The 22,368-nt window shown below is 36.6% G+C and overlaps 1 protein-coding gene and 1 long non-coding RNA gene across 4 annotated transcripts in view; one reads left to right on the top strand and one right to left on the bottom strand.

The window, feature by feature from the left end:
* The window catches only part of Kcnj3 (potassium inwardly rectifying channel subfamily J member 3), a 134,568-nt gene extending 117,033 nt beyond the window's left edge, over positions 1 to 17,535 (bottom strand). Inside the window, exons 1-3 of one of the 2 annotated variants that reach the window (XM_047546149.1) lie at positions 17,007 to 17,535; positions 15,527 to 16,283; positions 5,114 to 5,330 (exon numbers count right to left, since the gene is read on the bottom strand). In XM_047546149.1, coding sequence (XP_047402105.1) covers positions 5,114 to 5,330; positions 15,527 to 16,228 — 919 coding nt within the window. In that variant the 5' untranslated portion in view covers positions 16,229 to 16,283; positions 17,007 to 17,535. Of the gene's footprint in view, positions 1 to 5,113; positions 5,331 to 15,526; positions 16,284 to 16,574; positions 16,594 to 17,006 lie in introns of those variants that run through there. The other variant, XM_047546148.1, reaches the window with a different exon arrangement.
* Positions 16,737 to 18,653, top strand: LOC124980510 (uncharacterized). 2 transcript variants are annotated; one of them, XR_007107823.1, is made up of 3 exons: positions 16,737 to 17,300; positions 17,382 to 17,457; positions 18,445 to 18,653. It is a non-coding gene; the product is annotated as an uncharacterized LOC124980510 (long non-coding RNA). The 2 variants fall into 2 exon arrangements; XR_007107822.1 differs by having other exon boundaries at positions 16,738 to 16,907.
* The last annotated feature ends 3,715 nt before the right edge of the window (positions 18,654 to 22,368 follow it).

Below are 22,368 nucleotides of genomic sequence, written 5' to 3'. Positions count from 1 at the left end.
ACAAATATGTCATGAAAGTAGAGTTGTAAGCAAATTTACTGGGCAATAGTATGCAATCTGTTTGTAAGCACAGATCCTACAAGTACTAAATCCATGTTTGAGCAACTGAGAAATACCCTCTTGCGGCTTAAAGAGGAGCTGAGAGAAAACACAAAGAGGAGGAGCAGACAGTTACCCCACCCGCTTGGACAGCTGAACCTGCTGGGAATTCTACCTGGAATGAACTCCTCTGAGTTATTTGTTTTGCCCAAGATACTGACTTGGCTCGACTGTCACTTTCTTGTCACCAACTTCCCTAGCCTCCCTACACTCCCAGTTCCTCTTGTCTTGCTTTATTTTTTCATGACACATTATTACTTTCTAACAGTCTAGGAAATGCCCTTCAGTTTACTGTCTGTTTTCCCACATAAGAATATCATTGCCCTAAAGAGCAGAAATTTTGTTTTGCTAATTAATGATTTTCTAGCTCCTAGAATGGTGTTTACGCTATAATAGGTGCTCAACAGATATTTGTCAATTGATGGATATAAAAAGAAAAGGTGTTAGTTGTGATAAAATAGCTATGATTAATAAAGACAAATCTTTCAAAAGGGATGGAATTTGAATATTAGATTATTAGTGGGCCTTTGAAAAAGGGGATTCAGAATTAAAATGGTGACAAAGTGGAAAAAATAGCCTGGAATGAATAAAAAACATGAGATCATAGTTGGAAGTAGGTTTCATGATTGGAGATAAAGGAATGGTGGACTTGTGAGTACTTTGTGAATTCACCAAAAAAGTCAGGCTCTAAACTAGAAAAGAAAGCAGGTAAAGGCAGCCAGCTATGAAGACTATGTAGGCTAGAGGATTAGCGAGGGACAATGATGCAGGATATAAGGAACAAATGGAAGGAGGTGGGGGAGGGCAGAAAGAAAAAAAGAGTGAAGGAGAATCTTTTGTCTCTAAATCCCAGGAAAAACCTCCAACATATAAACAGAACAAATAATGAGATTTATTTACCCCATGAGAGAAAACTGAAAGACAAAGCAATCAGTGGGATTCAAGCCCATGGGTTGTGGGAGACAAGCTACCTGTAAAAACCATGGTTTGGGGTAAAGAATACTTCTGTAGTTTTCAGAAAAGAGAAAGAGGACATAACTATGAGAAGAGGATAAAGAGAGTAAGGAATGTGCAGAAATTAAAGTGTCACATGGTTTTTAATAGAATAGGTGGAGAGATGATGTGCCAAGGAAGGATGGGACAGCTGGGACTGGGGGCATGGAGGGAGAGAAAAGGTCTAAAATAGATCCCATGAGGAGCGAGCCTGAGAGTACAGAAAAGACAATTAAAAAGACTGCCAAATAGCAGCAGAAACCAGATTGAAGTTTGAAAGCATCCAGTTCTAATGAGCCAAATCTGCAATGCTTTGTTTGCCTCCAGCAGTGCTCTCTCTCCTGGGAGAAGAAGCAAAGAGAGCAAGAGTTAAAGGTAAACATTTCAGAATTTGCTGGAGAGGAAAAGGTGCAAAGGTTGTTCATGAATAAGAGGTAAATCTTGGGCATTAAAGTCCAATTCATTTGAAGTCAGGAGAGCAAAAAATCCTTGACTCTGATCACTGAAGAGTATTTGCAAAGAAATAAGGAAAAGTTAATAAATCTGGACTGGAAGCTGAAACTTCCATGGAAATTAGAAAGCTTCTAATTTCTCACCTGCCTCCCCACCACTCCTGCTGAGACCACAGGAATGGGAAGAAGCGGTAAGTAAATGAGATTAGAAGATTCTTAGCAGAGAATGGCCTTGGAGAGAGCAATTAGGAAGGGGTTTTGGGGAGCAGAGGGAAGAATTGATTAAAAGGAAAGTAGTAACTGTCTGAAATTGTCTGCATTTCTAAGACATTAGGGTTACTGATTTTTAAATAAACTACGTGCAACCCACCAGAAACAATAGTGGTTTTTTTTTGTTATATATGCTTTGAAATTATTAATTATTACTCTGCTATTTGATGAAGTCCCTGATGGTGGAAATAAAATTATCTCCAGTGCAGAGGTGGCCCCTCCACCTCTCTAGCTTCTCACCTCACTCTCCACACTGTTCACTCTGCTCCAACCACCTCCGCCTTCTTTTGGTTCCAGGAATAAAACAAGCTTATTCCCAACTGGGGGCACTTTCACCAGCTGTTCCACAGTGCCTGCCGCACTCTGCCCCCGACCAGTCCAGGTGGTCCTTCTGGAGAGCTGGACTCAGCTTAAACACCACCTCCTCAGAGAGGCCTTTTCTGATCATCAACCTAAAGTAGCCTGCACACATTCTTCATCACACCACTCTGTCTTGCTTTGTTCTTTATTCCTGGAACATTATTACCTGGTAATATCTTGCTTATTTATTTGTGTCTTTGGTCTGCCTCTTCCAATTAGGACACTAACCCCAGAAAGAAAGAGATTCTGTTGTCTCATTCACTACTATATCTCAAATATATCCAAGCACACAGCATACATTCAATAAATACCTATCTGGTGAATGAACATATGCTTGAATTCTTGCTACTTCAGTGGTAAATAGGATGGAAAGCTATATTGAGTAAAAGTTTATTTGCAAGGCTCCACACCAAAGAACTTCAGAGGTAAAAGATGGGATTCTTGCTGTCTTAAAACAACCCCTCCAAATCCTCTCTTATTCTAAACAATAAATATGGTGAAGAAGTAAATTTTATTTTTAATGAAGGGATGAAGAGGAAATATCTTCAAAGATGAATCTGAATAAATGTCAATAAAATTTTAAATGCTCAAATGGGTATAAAATGTCAGTGTTATTTTTATCAGGTTCAAGGAAGGCTGAAAACAGACAGGTTTTACAAAGTTTGAACAGTGTGGAATTTAATTAGTTAGGGCAGATACACAAACAAAATGTCAGATACATTTTCCAACAAATAAATTCTATAAATTATGAGCAATGTTTTTCTGTTTGTCTTGCTATATTAGATCTAGAAAACAGGCTTAATTAAGAGGTTTAAAGGAAACAGACTTCAATCTCTTCTCCATGAAAGGCAATATCTAAATAAGAAATTCAGTCTCTAGCCAAGTTTTCACATTTTCTATGGAAAGTATTCTCTGCCAGTTCATTAAAAAAAAAAAAAAAAAAAAAAAAAGCAAGAGGGGAAAATGTTAAAATGAAATCTATAATCCTAATGAATAATTGATATTACAAAATTGCTCATGATCTTATATAGGACATTATTTACTAATCGTGATACCCTGAAATATAGGTAAAAATTTTAAATAGAAATGCTTCAACATTCTCTTAAAATGCCCATCAAAATCAAAAACTTTATTAAGAAAACCCCAAACTTATTCAAATAGAAATGTTCCACAATATACCTGACCTGAATTTTTCAAACACATCAAGGTCAAGAAACACAAAGAAAGGGTGAGAAATATTTCATCTTTAGGCTGTGATTTTGTATGCAAATGATTTTGTTCTTCATAAATACATACAATATTTAAGGCTAAATGGATAGATAAATGAATAATTAGGACAGATCTAATATAGGACCACAAAGCTACCAGTTGAAACAAAATATTCACTCATGTCAGTGATTTAAATAAGAGTTCAAAAATATAAGAACTAAATGCTATAGGAATATATAAAAATGCCAACGTACTGCTTATGCTCTAATAATTCATTATTACTTTGATAAGTGAGAGGTATAAAATGTACAGTAAATGTAAGGATTTCTTGGATTGAACCTTTATAAATTGATTTCACTGCTCACTAATATATGACATTAGAAAAGTATGATGACATCATTTTAATTTTAAGTTGAGGAACAGGATGGGGGACTCAAATCACAAAGTAGTAGACAGAAATCAAATTACAACTATGGTTTGATGAGGTAAGTCTTTTTTTATGACTAAAATCATAATTTTTAAACTGAAGCATTTATCACAAAAAAATTGTTAAGAAGCAGCTTTAAGGTCGTTGACATACTATCCTCTCTAAAGAGAAAGAAAAGAAGTTTATAGAGACTGAATATCTTGCTTAAATTCCTGATACACATTATATGACAGAAGTGAAAAAAATTACAAAGGCTTCCTTGCACCTTAGACAAAAGTAATGTATAATCAAAGATCTTACACCTTAGTATGAAGACTGAATTGATGTTCCTGCCAATGTGAAGTTCAGTGTTGTTATAGTTTACATGTAATAGCATTTTAAGATTAAGATGACATTGAAAGAAAAAAGTTAATAGGTAAAATATTTCTTGCTTTTGTAAATTACCTGAAGAAAACAGACTTGAGTGTACATGTGCACACACACACACACACACACACACACACACATACACACAGATATTACTTTGTTGGTTTCAAGTATTCAGCAGGTTCCAAACCAACTGGGCAATGCTTAGGGTCCAAATAATCTACTTCTATTTATTGTTTCTTTCCCTTGCCACCCTAACTCTCCTCAGAGACTAACAAATTTTAAGTATTTGGGGCCTTCAAATGGTATTTGCCTCTTAAGGAATAACATATAGCACACAGCTATGCTGAAGCAGAAAAAGAAGAAAATCTCTCTTTTTTAAACAAAACTAGTCAAGGTTCAGCTGAGGAAATCTATTGACCCACTTTGAAATTAAAATGCTGCTTTCGTGCATACACACACACACAAACACAGAGGGAATTTTCCACTGAGTTTGCACATAATAGATATTGAAGCTCTATCAATGACACCCCAATCACCAACCCCAAGGGAAGAATATGCACATTGGGTTCAGGCTATAACTAATTACCTTGAATTTTTTTAAATCTTAAATCTTTAATGAAAAACCATGATTATAGGAAATCCAAGTTTATAATTAAAACAGAACAACATAATCATTTCTAAGGCAGCATCTCCGTTTCCTTTTTTTTTTTTTTCAGTGAGCTTTCCTATGTTAATATCAGCCTGTAATCATCAAAACAATAAAGCTGAATTTGCAAAGTTGTTTCAATTCAGTGTTACAAGATATAAGAAACAAGTCATTACTTTTGTTATTATGAAATCGAGTAATTTAGACCAATTTATGACAGGTATTGTGCATATAATATAATGCAATTATGGAAAAGAAACTTGATGGCATATCTATGTTTTTACTCACCAGTTGTTTCCACAATGCCTTCTAGGATGACGACAATCTCGAACTGTTCACTTTGCATGCTTCGCTGGGATAGGTCATAAAAGGGGCTTTTGGCATCGATCACGTGGCAAATTGTGAGGGGGGACACAAGAAAAAGTTGATCTGCCCCTGTACTAAAACCTACATCCAGTTCAAGTTGGTCAAGGGGAAGGAACTCACCCTCAGGTGTCTGTCGAGACTAGACAAGCACACAGAAAAAGAGAAGAAATCACCACTTGTACTGAAATTTTCAAGGCAGTCCAACAGTAATTTACATCATTGCCAACATTCTGCACTATCAATCATCTGCAACAAAATCCAAACAAATCATTATGCAGCTATGTTCTAGCAAATGGGCCGAAATCCCACATAGCTCATGTGGAACATACATGCATTATTTATAATATACAACTTGCTATAATTACCATTCCCTAACTCGTGAGCTTTGGAGAAATGCCTGCTCCAACAATGGCTGTTAGCACAAACTGTGTAAGTGAGTGTACACGTGCTACAGCTTGACACAAATCACTGTGTGATAACTCATTGCATGCCAGAATTTTCTTTCCTCATAAAGCAAATAGGCAATTGTTATGTAGTTACTTAGAGCTGAAAAAGGTTGACCATCACATAAAAAGATATTTATCAAATTATTAAAAAGCACAATGTAATAATTTATTTTCTAGGACTTTGGAAAAGTAACAAATGAATATAAACTGAAGTAGAAGTGTAAAGGTATCATATTAAATTAGGTACACCAAAGCTCACGCAATGAAAATAAAAGGCAAATGCTGTTAGCTAATGGCTTTCAAAATCCTAATAATAAACTGTATTATAATTGTTTACTTTTATATGTATGAATTTTAAAGCATAATGAAAAACTGTGTTAAATTGAACTTAATTAAAATACAATCTTAATCTGTAGTTGATCAACATAGTTCTGCAAACTTTCCACATGCTAAGTGAAAATTAAACATGACTTCAAAATCAGTAATCCATGAAAGTAATCCTATCATCTTTGTTTTCATTTTTATTTTGTTTTCCATACCTGTTATGTATAGCAATCACATATAAGCAAACATTTAAGTTTAACTTTTAAATGATGGTGTTGAAATAAGAGCTGGGTAGTCAGAAGTTGTATAGTGAAAAAAGAAAGTTAGGAGGGAGAAGCCCATGCTGCTGGACAAATGGGACTTCAAAGAATTTGGTATGTTTTTTAACAATCTCTTTGAAAAACTAATTTAATAAACAAAACTGAAACTATAAGACTAGTCTTTCCATTAAAATGATGCCATAAAGACAAAATTCTTACTCTTCAGAGTTCAAAGAAATACACTGGCTTTATAGATTGAGTAAATGAGTTTGAAAATGGTAATTGGTTTAGTAACATGTCCTTTGACAAACAGAAAGAAGAGTTTTAAATTGGTGGTAGTTTATTATGAGGCAATTGCTACAAAAAGCAATTGTTAATTCAATTAACAGAATTAGTCAGTTAGGAAGGCTACTTTATAGTTACTCAGGAATATTATTTATGTAGAAGAAAATCCAATGTAAACATTGAGACTACTTTTCTTCTAAAATATTTGGGTAGAGTTTTTAAAAAATAAAAAGAGAAGGGAGAAGGAAGACAAGGAAATGAAACAGGAAGGAGAGAAAAAGGTGGAGAAGGAAAAGGAGGAAGAAAATGATTATTGATCAAAAGAGAAAAGCGAAAAAAAAACTGAAGGTGTAAAAAACAAAAACAGTAGGTCTAGCAACCAATGTTGGAGAAAACTAGGTATTTTCAAGGCTGCATGAAAAATCTCTTTGGAGCTTTTTCAAGTCACCTATGTTTCTAAACCTATTTCCAAATTAGTAAAATATGGATGAGATCGTCTTTCCAATTGCACAGTTGCATAAGAATTGATTGCTATAACAGAATAAAAGCCAAATACAAAGTAAAAACAAAATCCTCAACATTGTTTTTTCATCTATTTAGAAACAGGTGCTATATAAACACAAGGTGGTATTCTGATATTTCTGATTAGTGACCAAAATTGGGTCATTTTACTGACTATTCTAAGCTATGCTTTTCCTGTACTATAGTGACAGTGTTGACAATGGTAATTCATTAAAAACTAAATTTTTCTTTTATTTAAAAATAATTTTCTCCAAAAAAGATTTTTTTCCTAATTACCATATATGCATACCAATACAAATATTTGTCCCATTTTATGTATTTATTTATACCTGTACCTCATTCTAAAGGGCTTTAGAGTAAGTTATTATTTTATTCAACATTCAACAAATCATTCAATAAATATGAAATGAAGTGGCCTAGAAACAGGCAGGCTATCATCAGGAGAATGTCAGTGGTAAGAAAAACTTAATTTTTAGCAAAGCAGTTTATTCAGGAATATTATTTATGTAGAAGAAAACCCAATGAAACTATTTTTTAGAATTAAATATGCATGGATCTGCTATATTCAAGCTCAACATACCTTCTGATTTTAAATACTTGTTCTATATGCTCCAAATGATTTCATGTCATCCCTCACTTCCTGTCAAGATTTGTATCTCATCAAGGTCTTCCCAGTATGTGACAGAGAGAAAAGTACTAATAACTACACATATATATACTGGTACCAAGGGCTGAATCATACATTTATATATATAAATAAATATATAAATATATATATATACACATACCGAGGACTGAACCCAGGGTCACTTAAACCATGGAGCCACATCCCTAGTCCTTTTTATATATTATTGGCCTCCCCAAGTTGCTTAGGACCTCACTAAGTTACTAACCTAACGCTGACTTTGAACTCATGATTCTCCTGCCTCAGCTTTCTGAGCTGCTGGGATTATAGGCATGCTTTCCATGCTCCCATGTTTTTCAGATAAGTAGTAGTCTCTCCACATACATCAAAAATTGCTTTCCTCTGTATTATATATAATCTAACCTTTTTTTAAATGACTGAGACTCACTCCACATATCCACAATCTTATGATCCAGGTGTTCTTCTTTTATATTAGACCATCAACAATTTTGAACCTAAATATGTTCAACTCCCTGGTTTTGTTTGTATCTTTGACTCTAATAGATTATCAAGCCTATTACTAATTGGAATTAGAAAGAAGACTTTGGTTAAGGTCAAAAGCCAAGTGTGTGGTTTTGGTGTGGCAGTTGCTTGGAGAGCTGCCACTGTTGGTCTGAACTCTTGACTACAGCCAAGTTATACTGTCAGTATTTTCAAATCTCTCAAATTGCCTAAGTGAAGTGAGAGGTATTTGTTTAAGGAACTTTGATATGCACATGTATATGAAAGGGAAAAGCAGAAAGGTAAAGGGTGAACTATGTCAGTGCCTTTCTAATATCAATCTGCAATCTATAACTTGAATGTATAATAGAACAGTAGCACTGATACTCCATTACTTTCATATTCAGCAATCCACTGTTGTAATTTGGAGACATTTGATAAAAGGCAAAATATTTTAGATAAAAAACATTTAATCTTTCTTCATTATACCATACGACTCATGATACAGGAAGAAGCCTACTATTAAAAGAGTCATTTGTTCTTGGGTATAATTATCTTCTTTAGTTCTATGAATTTCCTAACTGTAAAAGGAACACAGAACCATGATCATTTCTTAGATAAAAATGTATAAATGGATATAATATGGAACAACAATAATGCAAAGTGTTTTCAAAATAAAAACAATTGCGAAAAGTTCAGATAAATGTAAATTATTACATTTCTAAAAATCAGTTCACAAAGGTTGACTTCTATTTTATGAAATAATCATTGGAATCATAAAAAGTATGAAATGAATAAGAAAGTAAGAAAAGATGAGAAGAAAGACAAATAAATAGGACACTGATAATTCTTAAAAATTCAGAACATAATTGGAATAAACTATGAACTGAAAATGACTTCCTATAACTTTTATTTCCAATTTTCTGGAATCATAGAAAAGAAATAAAGATGGTTTCAACATTTTAAAACTTTGCTGGTTGACTGAATTATAACAAATTCTTGGCATTCAAAGAAAAACTGGGGTATATTAGGTTTAAATTTTGTTACAATTTACTACCCCAATATATGAACATCATTGATTTTTGAAGTGATTTTGTATATTTAGGTTGTGGCAATAATTTCTAAGTTATCTTCATAAAAAGATAATAATCTAATATTAAATTATATACATTTCCATTACATGCAAATGGATCTACATAGATTTAAGGATTGTGCTACTTTACAGTTATAAGTATTAATTTCTAAGAAGCAATTAATGTCAAATGACTTGAACTTCCTTGGAATACAAAAAAGGACTGGTAGGGTAATAAACCTCAATTCTCACTGCAGGTGAACAATGAATCAAAGTCAGGTATGCCTGCAAGGGACCACCATGTCCTGCTACTTTTTAGACAAATAGCTTTAATATGACAGAGGAAAAACTGCTGAGGGCTTACACAAACACATGCACACACACACACCAACACACACACACTGTCCTAGGGGTATACATTTGTTCTTGCAAAGAAGACCCACACTTGGCCAACCTCCTTCTGGGGAATAGGTAGCTAAGTGACCCACATTCACCTTCCAGGGCCACACTTCACCAATACACTCCAGATCTTTGCTGCCTTTCTCCCATCTTGAGCTGTTAAGTGTGTTCTTTACTATCTTGGAGTGAGGTTGGGGAATTGTGAATAAAGCATTTGTTCACTACCACCTGACTCTTCAGATTTACTCTTTATCATATTTCAAGGTTTGATCCATGTGCCACCACAAGTTTCCAATGGCACAGGACCTACAAGGCCAGTTGTCAAGAAAGGAAGGAAAGGATACTAAGATGGAGAAGGCAGGTCATTCTTGCCTATAACCTTCCCACCATTTTGTCTGGAATTTTATTACCCTCTTAAATATGATATATGTGTGTTCTTTTGTATGGTGAGTAGATGGTAAAGTCAAAAAGAGAAATACATGGAGTGAGGTCAGAATAATATCTGGAAGAAAACATTAGGAAACCCAACCCCAAAACACATTCCAGGGTCAAGAAAAAAGTGTCTCCACAACTAAAAGTAGTTATGATAATGGCTCTGACAACCATATCAAAAGTTAAGTCAGGTAGAGAAAACTGCAGACCTAGAATTCTATCTAGATTGTGTACTATAAAATTGTATATTTATTTGGGCTCTGTAAGTTTGAAATTTCATGAACACTCAGGTGAAGGACTATACCCAACATCAAGTCTAAAATAAGGGTTTTAAATGCTTGCCTAATTAACCCATAAGAGTGTTCATTTTCCTGAAAAGAATGTACATATGGAACAAAATGTAATTTATCTTCTAATAGATTATGGGAGGCATTTATACCATTCAAATGAAAGAGCAGCTTTATAATTCCTTGAGGGCCCTTTGTAGAATTTATAATAACCATGGGCAGAATCTGTAACCCTACTTGTACATTCCTGCACATTCCCCACCTACTTACCAAACACCCTCCAATCCATCAAAGGCTTTTTCCTACTTCTCTTTATCATTTGTTCTTACCTACTGCTGTTTATTTGTGGGTCATTAAATCCTTATTTCTGTTCAGACTTTATTCTCTGAGTACCACCCTGTACATTTTAGGAACCATATTAAAAAAAAAAAAATAAAAGAAGCAGAACAAAATATATTACTACTATTAGAAAAAGGAATAATAATTACAGATTTTAGAAAGAACCCAAGATCTATACTTATTAGAGAATTATTGTACTTATGTCAGAGAAAGCAAGCTAGGCTAAATAGTAGCTGTGCTATTTTTAAAGACCATAATGAATTTATAATGGTAAAAATTCTCCGAACAAAATGGAGATCTTGCCCCTGAGAAATCTGAAGTACTCAGTATCCCTTGAATATTTTGCTAACAGCTGGACCACGTTAAGAAAAACAGCATATTATATATGTGTATATACATGAGGATTAATTTTTAAAGAATTAAGAGAAAACAATTTCTCAAGCTTAATAGTAAATTCAATTTAAAAATTAAGATCAGTTGGTAAAAAATCAGTCACAAGGGTCACATAGAGTCAAAAACATAATCACATTTAAGTTTAAGATATGGAGTGAAAACAAGTCAATAAATATAAGAGAAAAATCCAAGAAACTTTTGGTTTATGAATAATTGTTGTAAAAAGATTAATACAATGTTAGGATGGGGCTGGGTAAGTAGCTCAGTGGTACAGCACTTGCTGAACACATGCAAGGTCCTGAGTTAGATCTCCTGCACTTAAAAAAAAACAAAAAGAGTTAAGATATATGAAGATGATCAGTACTTAATGGTTTTGCAGGCAAAATTTTTTATTGCAACTGCACTTGATCACATTCATATGGGAAAAAACAACACAGCATCCAATCATGAGTACCCATAAAAATGGATACCAGAAAAATATGTATAAAATAATGCATGTGATGTTAGAAGAGGAAAGAAATGCACTCAGTTACCTTCAATATATGAAATTTAAAATGTGTACTGCTGAACCCCTAAGAAAAATGACTATTGGCAATGAATGTAAATATGAAGAAATATGATAATGCTTCCATGAGAAAAACTTATCCTTGTCTATTTCAAAATACAGATGCAACCACAGTTGACTTTATGTTACATATATAAAAATAGTTTTGGGTAAATACAAGCATATATGAGATATATGCAGATATATGACAGCCTTTGGATAATAAATTATTGAAAGTGCATTAAAGATCACTTAATCTTCCCATAACTAGTTGTATGTCTAAGGCAATTAACCTTAGTGTTTAATGGATGAAAAGGAATATGTGAGATTTCCAAATCCTTTAAACCCAATACAAAATTTCAGGGTACAGAATTTGAGCTATAGAGACTTCAACTCCTTAATCTAGACATCTTTTTAAAAATTTTGTATATGAATACATTGAATTAGCATAGTCACAATTCTAATTAATACATATTCTCTAGGTTAAAACTACTAAAATAAATTGATAATTTAAGTTAAATATCAATATGGCCACCAGAAGGTGAAAAGATTAAAAATATTTACTCTGAAACAGCTTTTCATAGCTCTATTCAGACATAAATTATAGATTTTTAATAACTTCAACACTATATCCTGTACTTTTTATTTAAGCTACTTTATTTTGGAGTAGGAAAGGATTGACCTCTCCAGGAATAGAGTTGGAAGATCTATATTTGATTACTGAAAGAAATTTCAGTATTTTCAAACTGGAAAGTCAAGAATAGAACTGAAATATAATTTGCCTTGATATAAGCTAAAAGTCTAATTAAAAATTAAGCAGAGAAGTTAGGAATAAAATTTCCATCAAAGTTAGGAAATTCAAAAGAATTATGCATGTAAAATTAGCAAGTATTAGAAAGTCATATCCCTGCTTTAAGTGTCTTAAGAATCCAACAGTGCTTTATAAATATTAAGGAAAACACTACTATTTATGCCAATAAAGAAGCTTTTGCTCAGCAAATAAGGAAAAAGTGACAAATATGTGATGTTATATCATAGGAAGAATATATGTGTGCTTTAATTATTATCATTAAATATATTTGTTCTTTTCGCCTTAAAAATCATAGTCTGTTTTAAAGACACAATAAACTTTACATCTAAAATGTTGTGGGATTTAAAACAGGAGAGTGACTATACATAATAATGTTTAGTAAGAAGAACGTATAAAAATGATAGCAAAATATTATAACTTAAGATTTGGTATAGGTTTTCTCTCATTACATAGCTGACTGTTTTAGGTCACTTCAATTTAGTCCCTAAGAGAAAATGAAAACAGTTTGTTAAAGCCAAATCTCTACTCCAATTTTGCTGAATGTTATCAGTTCCCCAATTTAAAATATGACTCTTTTTTAATGAAGTCTAAGAAATTAAAAGATCTAAAAAAATTCATTTTAATTACCATGGCTAATGGGAAAAAACAACTTCAAACAAGTTATACTACTGGCTGGAATGAAGTACTGCCAGTGATCAACTTCTTTTCTTCATAAAAACTAGAGAATTTCACTATAATTTTGTTTAAATATAAATTTAATACCACATGTCAATCATTTTACTTCCAACACTGACATCTTACTAACAAATCAATAGTAAAGGATTTCATAGGAGTTATTATCCTATTATTTTAATTACATGTTGCTTTTATCACCTTGTGTTAATATAGCACCGTGCTCCAAATTTGTCAACACTATACATCTTTTATTTTTAATCAAGACTCTGCTTATGGTATGTGATACATGACCTTATGCAGAAAAATCATTATCAGTGACTTACCACTGTAGAGACTGGGTACTTCGGACCCATTTGTGTGTGTGTGTTTGTGTATGTGTGTGTGTGTGTGTGTGTGTTAACTAATATGTAGACAAATTCTATCTTCCTTTGTTAAAATACAATTTGATGACACTTAAGTCATCTAAAACGTGTTGCCTTGAAAAGATATCTATTTTAATAAATATATATATATTTGAAAAACTATACAACAGCAATAAATAACCTGTGAAGTCTACTGTTGAATTTCCACTGACAATAAGGTAAATTACTCTTCAATAACAGTCTCAGAGTGATACATAAACATGGATTTCTTGACAGAGACTTTGGCACTCTTCTAAAAATCAGTGTTTCTATCTGCTCAGTAGGCCTAATCTAAAAAAAAAAAAAAAAAAAAAGAGAGAGAGAGAGAGATGTGTATCTTGTTCTAGGCATAGAAATGAGCACATACAATAATTACCACCAAAATAAATGTACCTACAACACAACTGCCAGACTTGATCCATCAATCCACATAATTTAAACATTGGTCAGCAAAACAATATGCTAAGTTAAATTCTTAAAATTATATGCAGTTCATTAGGGTTAAATATAAAAAATAAAATATAATCAAAATAGTTCTTAATAGTTTTCTTAATGAAAATGTAAATCAGAGCCAGGCTGATAATTTTACACCCTGAGGTACAAAATAAAGTTAATTTACTGTATATAGCATTGTAAATACACATATGTGACGTGACAGGGCAAGATAACTGCTTTAATTCAAACACTTTGCTGAGCAACTTGGTCAAGCAAAATTAGGGATAAGATCTTATTAGTAAATAATGAAAATGACACAAGAGCAAAACTTTCATAAAGCACATTGGATCAAATTAACCACAACATAAGTTGGGGCTATGCAAAGTAATAAATACTCATACAGTAAAAATAAATAAATAAATAAAATTTCAAAGACAAAAGCTCAACTTAAATAATTATCAGATTGTCATTTTATTAAATCGCGTTCCGAATCTGGCTATGGTGCTCTAATTACAAATAAATCATTTTCAATTTCTGAACTATTTACTTGAGGTCATCATTTTCAATTTATGAACATTAGAAAACTACTTGGGAAAATACCTCAAAAAATTATATGAATTGTAATTGACACCTAGAAAGAGAACTAGGTTTTAATCCCTCTTCTCCTCACAGCAGCAGTATGATGAGTGACTAGGGAGGACTTTTCTTGTTTGTGGTGGTGCCCTCTAACGAGTACAAGAACCTTGTTTTAATAACCACTCTGTGTGCAATTTGTTTTAGCATTTACACTACTGATGGTAGGAAGCAATCTTCTTTAATGGATGCTGAAAAGCTTCAAGTGAAATCTATAATTGACAAAGGCTTCATAGAAACAGGCAATTAATAATAAAATTAACAAGAGGCTCTACAGGAAAAGCACTCAGACTTTCACATAATACTTCTTTAGGAAAATATTTAATAAAAATAAAAATTTAAAAGAACCAAGTGTGATTTCTTCCACTTTTATTAACTGCTTCCTGGATCTGTGTGTGTGTGTGTGTGTGTGTGTCTAAAAGTTGAACAGGCAGAGTTAAACGTACTGGATCTGTAAGAATATGGCTGCTAATATTATTGGGGGGGGGAGAGGAGAAAGAAAAAACGTAACAGACAAAAGTTGAGGCAAGTTCAGCATCTTATTTCTTCTAAATAAAGCTGTTCAGTTTCGTTTAGTACCTCAAGTTTAATGGAGTTATATGATGATAACAAATCAAAAGCGCTCAGAATAGCAGAGCATCAGGGTAGGAATAGAAGAAGGAGGTACTGATTTCCCTCAAGGTTCCAGGATCCCACATCACTCCTTAAGTGTTATTAGTAATACAAGCACGTCCGAAATAATGGATATAAATAAGAGCAGAAGAGTGAGTGGGGAAAGAAAAAACCTTGACAACTGTGCTCTTCGCCCAATTCCCTCCTCTCTCTCGTCCCAACCCCGAGAAGTTTACCTATGGTGATAGGTAAACCAGGGGAAGGTGTTTCTCAGGTGAACTAATCGCTCTACTAGTGGGATGGAGGTCGCCTGGTGGGGAAGGGGAGGGGAGTACTTACTTTGAGCAGCTTGCAGCGGATCTGCGCGGAGACCATGTGGCTGTTGCGCAGGTTGCCCACCCGGAACATGAGCGTGAGTTTTCCGTCCCTCATGGAGATCACCGCGTGTTCGCTAAACATGAGGGTCTCGGCGCGCTTCTTGGGTTGGGACATCTTGATGAACATGCATCCGATGAGGAAGGCGTCCACGATGGAGCCGAGGATGGACTGAAAGAGGAAAAGGATGATGCCCTCGGGGCACTTGTCGGTGATGTACCGGTAGCCATAGCCGATGGTGGCCTCGGTCTCGATGAAGAAGAGGAAGGCAGAGGGGAAGTTGTAGACATTGGCCACACAAGGCGTGTAGTTGCCAACGTGGGCTTTGTTCAGGTCGCCCCGAGTGTAAGCGATCACCCACCACATGGACGCCATGAAGAGCCAGGCCACGGTGTAGGTGAGGATGAAAATGAAGAGGTTCCAGCGCCACTTGAGGTCCACCAGCGTGGTGAAGAGGTCCGAGAGGTAGCGGCTTGTTTCGCTGCCCAGGTTGCCGTGCTGTACATTGCACCGGCCGTTCTTGTCCACGAACCGTTGCCGCTTCTTCTTGGGTACAAGCTGCTGCTGCGGGCCCTGGCCCGGTCCGTGGGGCTGCAAGCCTGAGCCGCTGGACGAGGTGGTCACTACCTGGTAATCGTCCCCAAATTTCCTTCGGATTGCAGACATAATATGGAGGGGCGAGCCAGATTCAAATGCGAAGCGAAGACGCAGGAGCCAAGCGCTGCAAACCAGCACCAATAAAAAGGTGGGGGTGGGGGAAGGGGCAAAAGCGGTCGTTCATGGGGTGGGGGGCACACCCTGCAGGTAGCTGCAGTCTCTGCCCCCTGCAGAATCCTCTTTCTCCCCTGGGACGGAGGCTTTATTTCCAAGCTGAGTATTAAAACAAAAGTGTTCTCCCGCACTCAAGGCAGGAGGGATGCAAGGACCAGGAACCCAAGTGCAATTTTGCCTCCAAGCTTTTCCAGGATCCTCTTTTCTTCCCCCACCACCGGCATCCCGGGCCACCTCTTACCTTTCCACAGTCTTCCTGACTATCCTGCAGCACCTCCAAACTGACTGCTTAAAATTAATGAATTAACAGACAAGTCCCACCCCACCTGCCAACTTCCCAGGCTGCCGAAGCGGCGTTACCTGCTTGGACCAGACCCTCCCCCCTCCCCTGATCTCTTGCCCCCGGGACGGCTCTCGGCTGCCCCTGGCGCTCCCGCCTCCTATCTTTTAGCCAAAATCCCGCCCAAAGACATTTCTGCTGGGCAATGGTGCAACGCCCCCTACCCACGCCCTCGGGGTTCAGAATCCCCTGCTCCGGACTCCAGAGACGTGTTCGCCTGGCTCGAGCGGGCGGGTGAGTTTCCACAAGCGCCACTAGGGCCCTCGGGTGGACCCTCGAAGGCCCCCTAGCCACCCACGCTCTCAGGCGAGTGCGGGAAGCTGGGGCACTCACCCAGCCAGAGAGAGCAGGAGTCCGCACTGCAAGAGGCAGCAGCAGCCTGGCCTCGCACCCTGTGCTCGAGGCTATTTTCCTCCTTCCTACTTTTCCTGGTGTACCATGAAGAGCTTCAATGCAGGTCCCTTAAGCTCCGCACTTCTCTGAAGGCACCACACTGTCCTTGCCAGAAGATCTTAGCGCGCTGACCCCAGGCTGGCTCAGGAACGGGACTCTGGGGTTCCTTGGCGCGGTGCCCTCCTTCCAGGCGACAGCGGTGCTGCTGGAGGAGGTTGGAGCCTTGGGCTGCAGGTCAGACTTTCAGGTTGAACACTAGCGCCACTTCAGCTTTTCTTCTGCCTCTCCGTTGAACCTTTGCCTTTTCCTTCCTAGGTACCCTACTCCCAGTCCGTGACTCGGTGGCCCAGGGTGCAGGATGAGAGGCGCAAGCAGGGGCGGCGGGAATGAGGTGTGTGTGCTGGTGCGTGTGATCAGCTGCAGAGCCGCGTTAGCCCCGCCTGTCCCTGCCTTCCCCCGCTGCTCCACCAGCCTGAATTGCACCTCCGCGCCTCAGTTGAGCCTGCAGTGTCTGGCAGCTCAGGAAAAGCGAGCCCCTCCAATGAGAAGCGGCTCTAAATCTGCTCCCAAAAGCCAGCCAACTCTCCTTCATCCCCCCCACCCCGCCCCTGCGCGCATCAGTCAGAAAGCCCCCAACAAGCAGCAAATGCTGCTCTCTGAAAGAAAAGTACAATATGTCTCTATAACTAGGGCTCTTATTTAAACGGATTCCGGGTTTGGGGATGCATCATAAACAGAGATCCCAACTGGCTCTGAGATAAGCATATTCAGAATTCAAAGTTGCAAAAAGCAGAGGGCCCTCTGGATGGGAACAGAAAGTAGGGGAGATACTAATAGGGATGCGTCCAGTCTTTTCTGAAAATGGCTCAATTAGAAAGACTCAGAATACCTACAGTTAATGGGTGGCTGTAATTGAGGAAAAAGAAAGCTGGATTTTAATGGCCCCAGCCTGGCAGTTAACTTAATGGAGGGGCAAAGTGCAGAAATAGCTAATATAGTGCCCATGAGTAAATGTCAGTATGTTTATCACATTTCATGTTTGTGTTTAAAATGTCATGGTATCTTATGGCATATTTCATTCAGTCCAGATACATAAAAGTGATGATTTGGAAAGTCATCAAATCATGTTGTTTGGAAAGCAAAGGGCTGCTTTCAGAGTCTTTTGCAAGAGAAAATAAACACATAATCTTTTTCATCAATAAATTCTCCTCTTCACCTCCCTAACCCTAGCTCTTAGTGCACACAAGTGTATGTCACCTCCTCAGCCATAAGTAAAGGATTCACATTGTCATTTGGCTAAAATATCTATCACCAGTTACAGACACTTCTCCTGCAGACTCTCTGATAAGAGGTCAGTAACTCTCTGTTATTCTTTTAGGATTACATAAGAAGGGAAAGTGACACCGTGGGAAGTGAAAACTGCTCTGGTCCTGGAATCATAAGACCTGATTTGGATCCTGGCTGTGTCATGTACAAGCTGAATGACCTTGAGCAAGTAGCTGAACAACTTTGAGCTCCACTTTTCTCCTCTGAAAAGTTTACATTTCCCCAGTATTGGTAGAAAAAAATAAAAAAGAGAGAGATGAATATCATTTTATTATTTCTACTGTGAGCGATGTTATATACTTGACTGCTAAGTTTCAACAAAGCCAAGGAGAGATTATGAATGAGTTTTTGGAGTTGGCACCATGCTGTGAACTAACATTTATCCCCATCTTGTCTCTGACTACAACCCCACCCCTAACTCACTTTCCTTTTGCAGGTTGTCTTCTTCCAATTTCTTCAACACATCAAGGCAAAATAACCCAACCCTGGGCATCTTGCACCGTCTGTTCCCTCTACCTGCATTGTTTTTGTCCTACTACTCCATGTTGTTGGTTGTTCAAGTCATTCAGCTCTAATCCCAAGTGCATCTTCCCAGGTACTACTTACCACATCAATGGTGTACATTTTCTTTCTGACACTTTTTTCTAGTTGCTATTTTCATTTGTTTGATGTTTCTCTCCCACATCATTACCAAGTGTAGAATGCAGACTCTTATGAGAGCAAGAACCCTGTCTTGTTTTCTGCTAGGTCCCCAATACCTAGAATAGTACCTGTCACATACTAGATGCACAGTAGTTGTTGGATTAGTAACATGTGACAATATGTTACTAGAAACTCAACATGCATTACAACTTTCTCTCTAGTAAATCAGAATGAAACCAGGTTACTTATACGGCTTAACATAAAATAATGGGTACACCTAAAAGAAAAGTCTAATACTTTCTTTGCTCATTAGCTTAAAATTTGATATTCATTTAGATCCCAAGTTCTTTCATTTTGATCTAATACCTATCAGATGGTTCTGTCTACCTCTTTAAAACAATACCACTAACCTTCTTTTAGGCCTACACTCAAGTTATTCTCCTGACTTCTCTTTCTTTCCTTCAAACTTTCCTAAATAATATTACTAAATTTATTGCCTTAAAATAATAAATTAGCATTGAAACAAAACCAAAGAAATCTCCACTTACTTCCTTTTTCAATATTTTAAATATTTCCTTAAAAAAACCTGTTCCAAGAAAAATATTTGTCATTTTATAATAACTAAATTTATAAACAAATAATTTTATACTTTAAAAGACATGCTGTGGCCTGATCCTTTCATTTTACAAATGAGCAAATTGAGGTTCTGCCATCCCTTGTCCACAGAGTTAGAAAGGAGTGGAGGATTTCCGACCCACAGCTAGGACCTCCCTCCTCTATAGGCCAAGTTTCTCACTTATGACCTAGCCTAATCTTCCAAATTATTTCCTACCTACCCTTTAATGTGGGCTCTACTGTAGCCAAATTTAATGATTTCCAATTCTCAAAATATGCCACACATTCACTTCATTTGTTCACCTTATTTCTCATCCATTAGATGAGCACCAAATCCCCAGTACTGAAAAGAAAAAGAAATATATATATATATATATATATATATATATATATATGATCTTTTTCCAATCCCTGCCAAGTCCAAATCACAGTGACTGGTATGCAAAAGAATGAAAGAATTTCTTCATATTTTACTTCAATTGCTACTTCTTCCATGAATATTTTCCTTATCCTCTCAGTAACAGCAATCTACCATTTCTCTAAACTCTCATTTTCTTAGATTTGTAATACAGCATTTTTCACATTCTAGTATATATTTCAGCCTAGAACTCACCAATATTGCTCCTGTGAAAGGGAAAGCACCCTGAGCACTCATCTGAAAATGTTTTGACACCATCATCTACTCTGGCAATCTATCCCAGTCTTGCATATGGTAAACATTTAATAGAGTTTTAAGGAGAACTAACATTTATTAAGAGGCTACTTAAAGTGCCAGGCAACATGCTTGGAACTTTAAGGTTAGTATGTGTATTACACAGCTAAAAAGACAATGGAGCAGGAATTCCAAAATACATATGCTTATTTCCAAGATCTCTATTTTGGAGACACAGTACTGATAAGTTATATCTTTTTCAGGATGCCATCATGTCACGCTTTTTATTGTGACTGAGGCTTTGACCTCTTTGTGACATTAAGTCCAACTCCTTGAAAATATTTACAGATGAATCGAACTCATCTTTCCCTGTGAGGACAGCTGCTTCCAGGATGAGGTTCTGGAGGGCAGCCAGCCCCATGGTGCTGAGGCCAGGCGGTATGTGTGGAGAGCGGATGGCAGAAGGCCGCCTGATCAGGTGCTCTCTGTTGAGCTGAGGTAAAGCACATCTCATTCTGGAAGCAAAGGTCAAAGCCAAATGGGTCAAAGCAGGGAGAGGCACACAATTTCAGATCAGGCCACAAAGCCAGAAAAATCTGGAAAATATAACTACAGAACACACAGTCATTTGGAGTCTAACATTTAAAGATACGGTGGTAGATTATAAACAAACTAACAGAGTTCATGGAGGCAGGGAGACTAAAGCTATATTTAACAACAAACTACTCAGATAAGAGCAAGCTATATATTTATGCTGCCTAGAAAATACTTCTGGCAATGTCTTATTTGCTTTGTCCAGAATTAGTAATATCATGAATAACTATCTTCAAAAATGAAGGATATGATTTTATATTTTGTACTAAAAAGGCATGACTTTGTACATGCACTCATCCTCTTATGTAACTGAACAATGTGGGGAAAAGAGTATATTGAATAAAAAAGTAAAAACCTCTGCCCCTGAGAAGTGCAAATTCTAAAAATGACTTAATCAGCCAACTGTGACAAAAGCAAGGCTTTGAACATCTCAGTATACCTGGAGTCTGTCTTCTCGTCATTCACTTACTGCCAGTGTGACACACCATGTGACAGTCTTCATGGTCAAAAATATTAATTACTCTCAGAGGAAAATGTTTTTCTATTAGATTTAGGAGATTTACTCCTAATCTCATCATTTTCCCAAAAGTACAATGAAGGGATGGACAAACCTAAAAATCTTTCATGCTTCAAAAGGTGACATGCTACCACTGCCACCATAAGTTTTTCTATATCTGGGAAGAGGTCACTCTTTGAAATTCTATATGCAATTTTAGGAAATAGAATGGTGTTCCTCTTTTTTTTTTAACCCTCCTAAAAAAGAATACTGAAGTTATTTTCTCTCTTGCCAAAAAAAGAAGGAAAAAAATGAAAAAGAGGAATCGGTTTGAGATTTGATCGCATAGACTTGAGAACAGAGGCATTGCCATACCCTGCCAGATGACTCATGAAACCTTTAATCTTGGCTCCAAACCCTGGCCTCTGCCTGAGGATTCAGAGAAAGGCAGTAAGCCACTGTCACTTGGAGGCCATTTAGTTAGCAAGGTTTTCCTAACTTAAACTCTTTCTCTACTGCAAACCTCTACCTTAGAGTACTCTGGTATATGAAAGAATGATGACTTTTTAAAAGTCTCCTCAAACTCAACATTCATTTAAGAGAAAATAATTGTTTCATCAGACCTAGATGTTTGTTGGCAAGGCATTAATAACAACAACAAAAATATCCAATGCTTCCCTAAGTCATGCAGTTATACTTCTGAGGATTTGTCCTTCGATAACCCCAATGAAGACCCAGATGTCAAAACACATACAAGAATGTCACTTACTTCATACAATAGACAATGTATATATACTATGTACTGGCCGCCATGTCAATCGTTGTACAGGTAAGAAAGGATGAAGACATCATGCAAACAATATGTATTAACAATAATAATATTTAATACAATGTGGTGAGTATTTACAGGAAGAGGACTGTTTTATTAGCAGTGAGAAGAATGATTCCCTTTAGGGAACACTGCTCTAGCCTGTGGG

The sequence above is a fragment of the Sciurus carolinensis genome, chromosome 3 (genome assembly GCF_902686445.1).
Source record: "Sciurus carolinensis chromosome 3, mSciCar1.2, whole genome shotgun sequence".
Lineage (NCBI taxonomy): Eukaryota > Metazoa > Chordata > Mammalia > Rodentia > Sciuridae > Sciurus > Sciurus carolinensis.
This window is presented reverse-complemented; position numbering and strand designations above follow the sequence as displayed.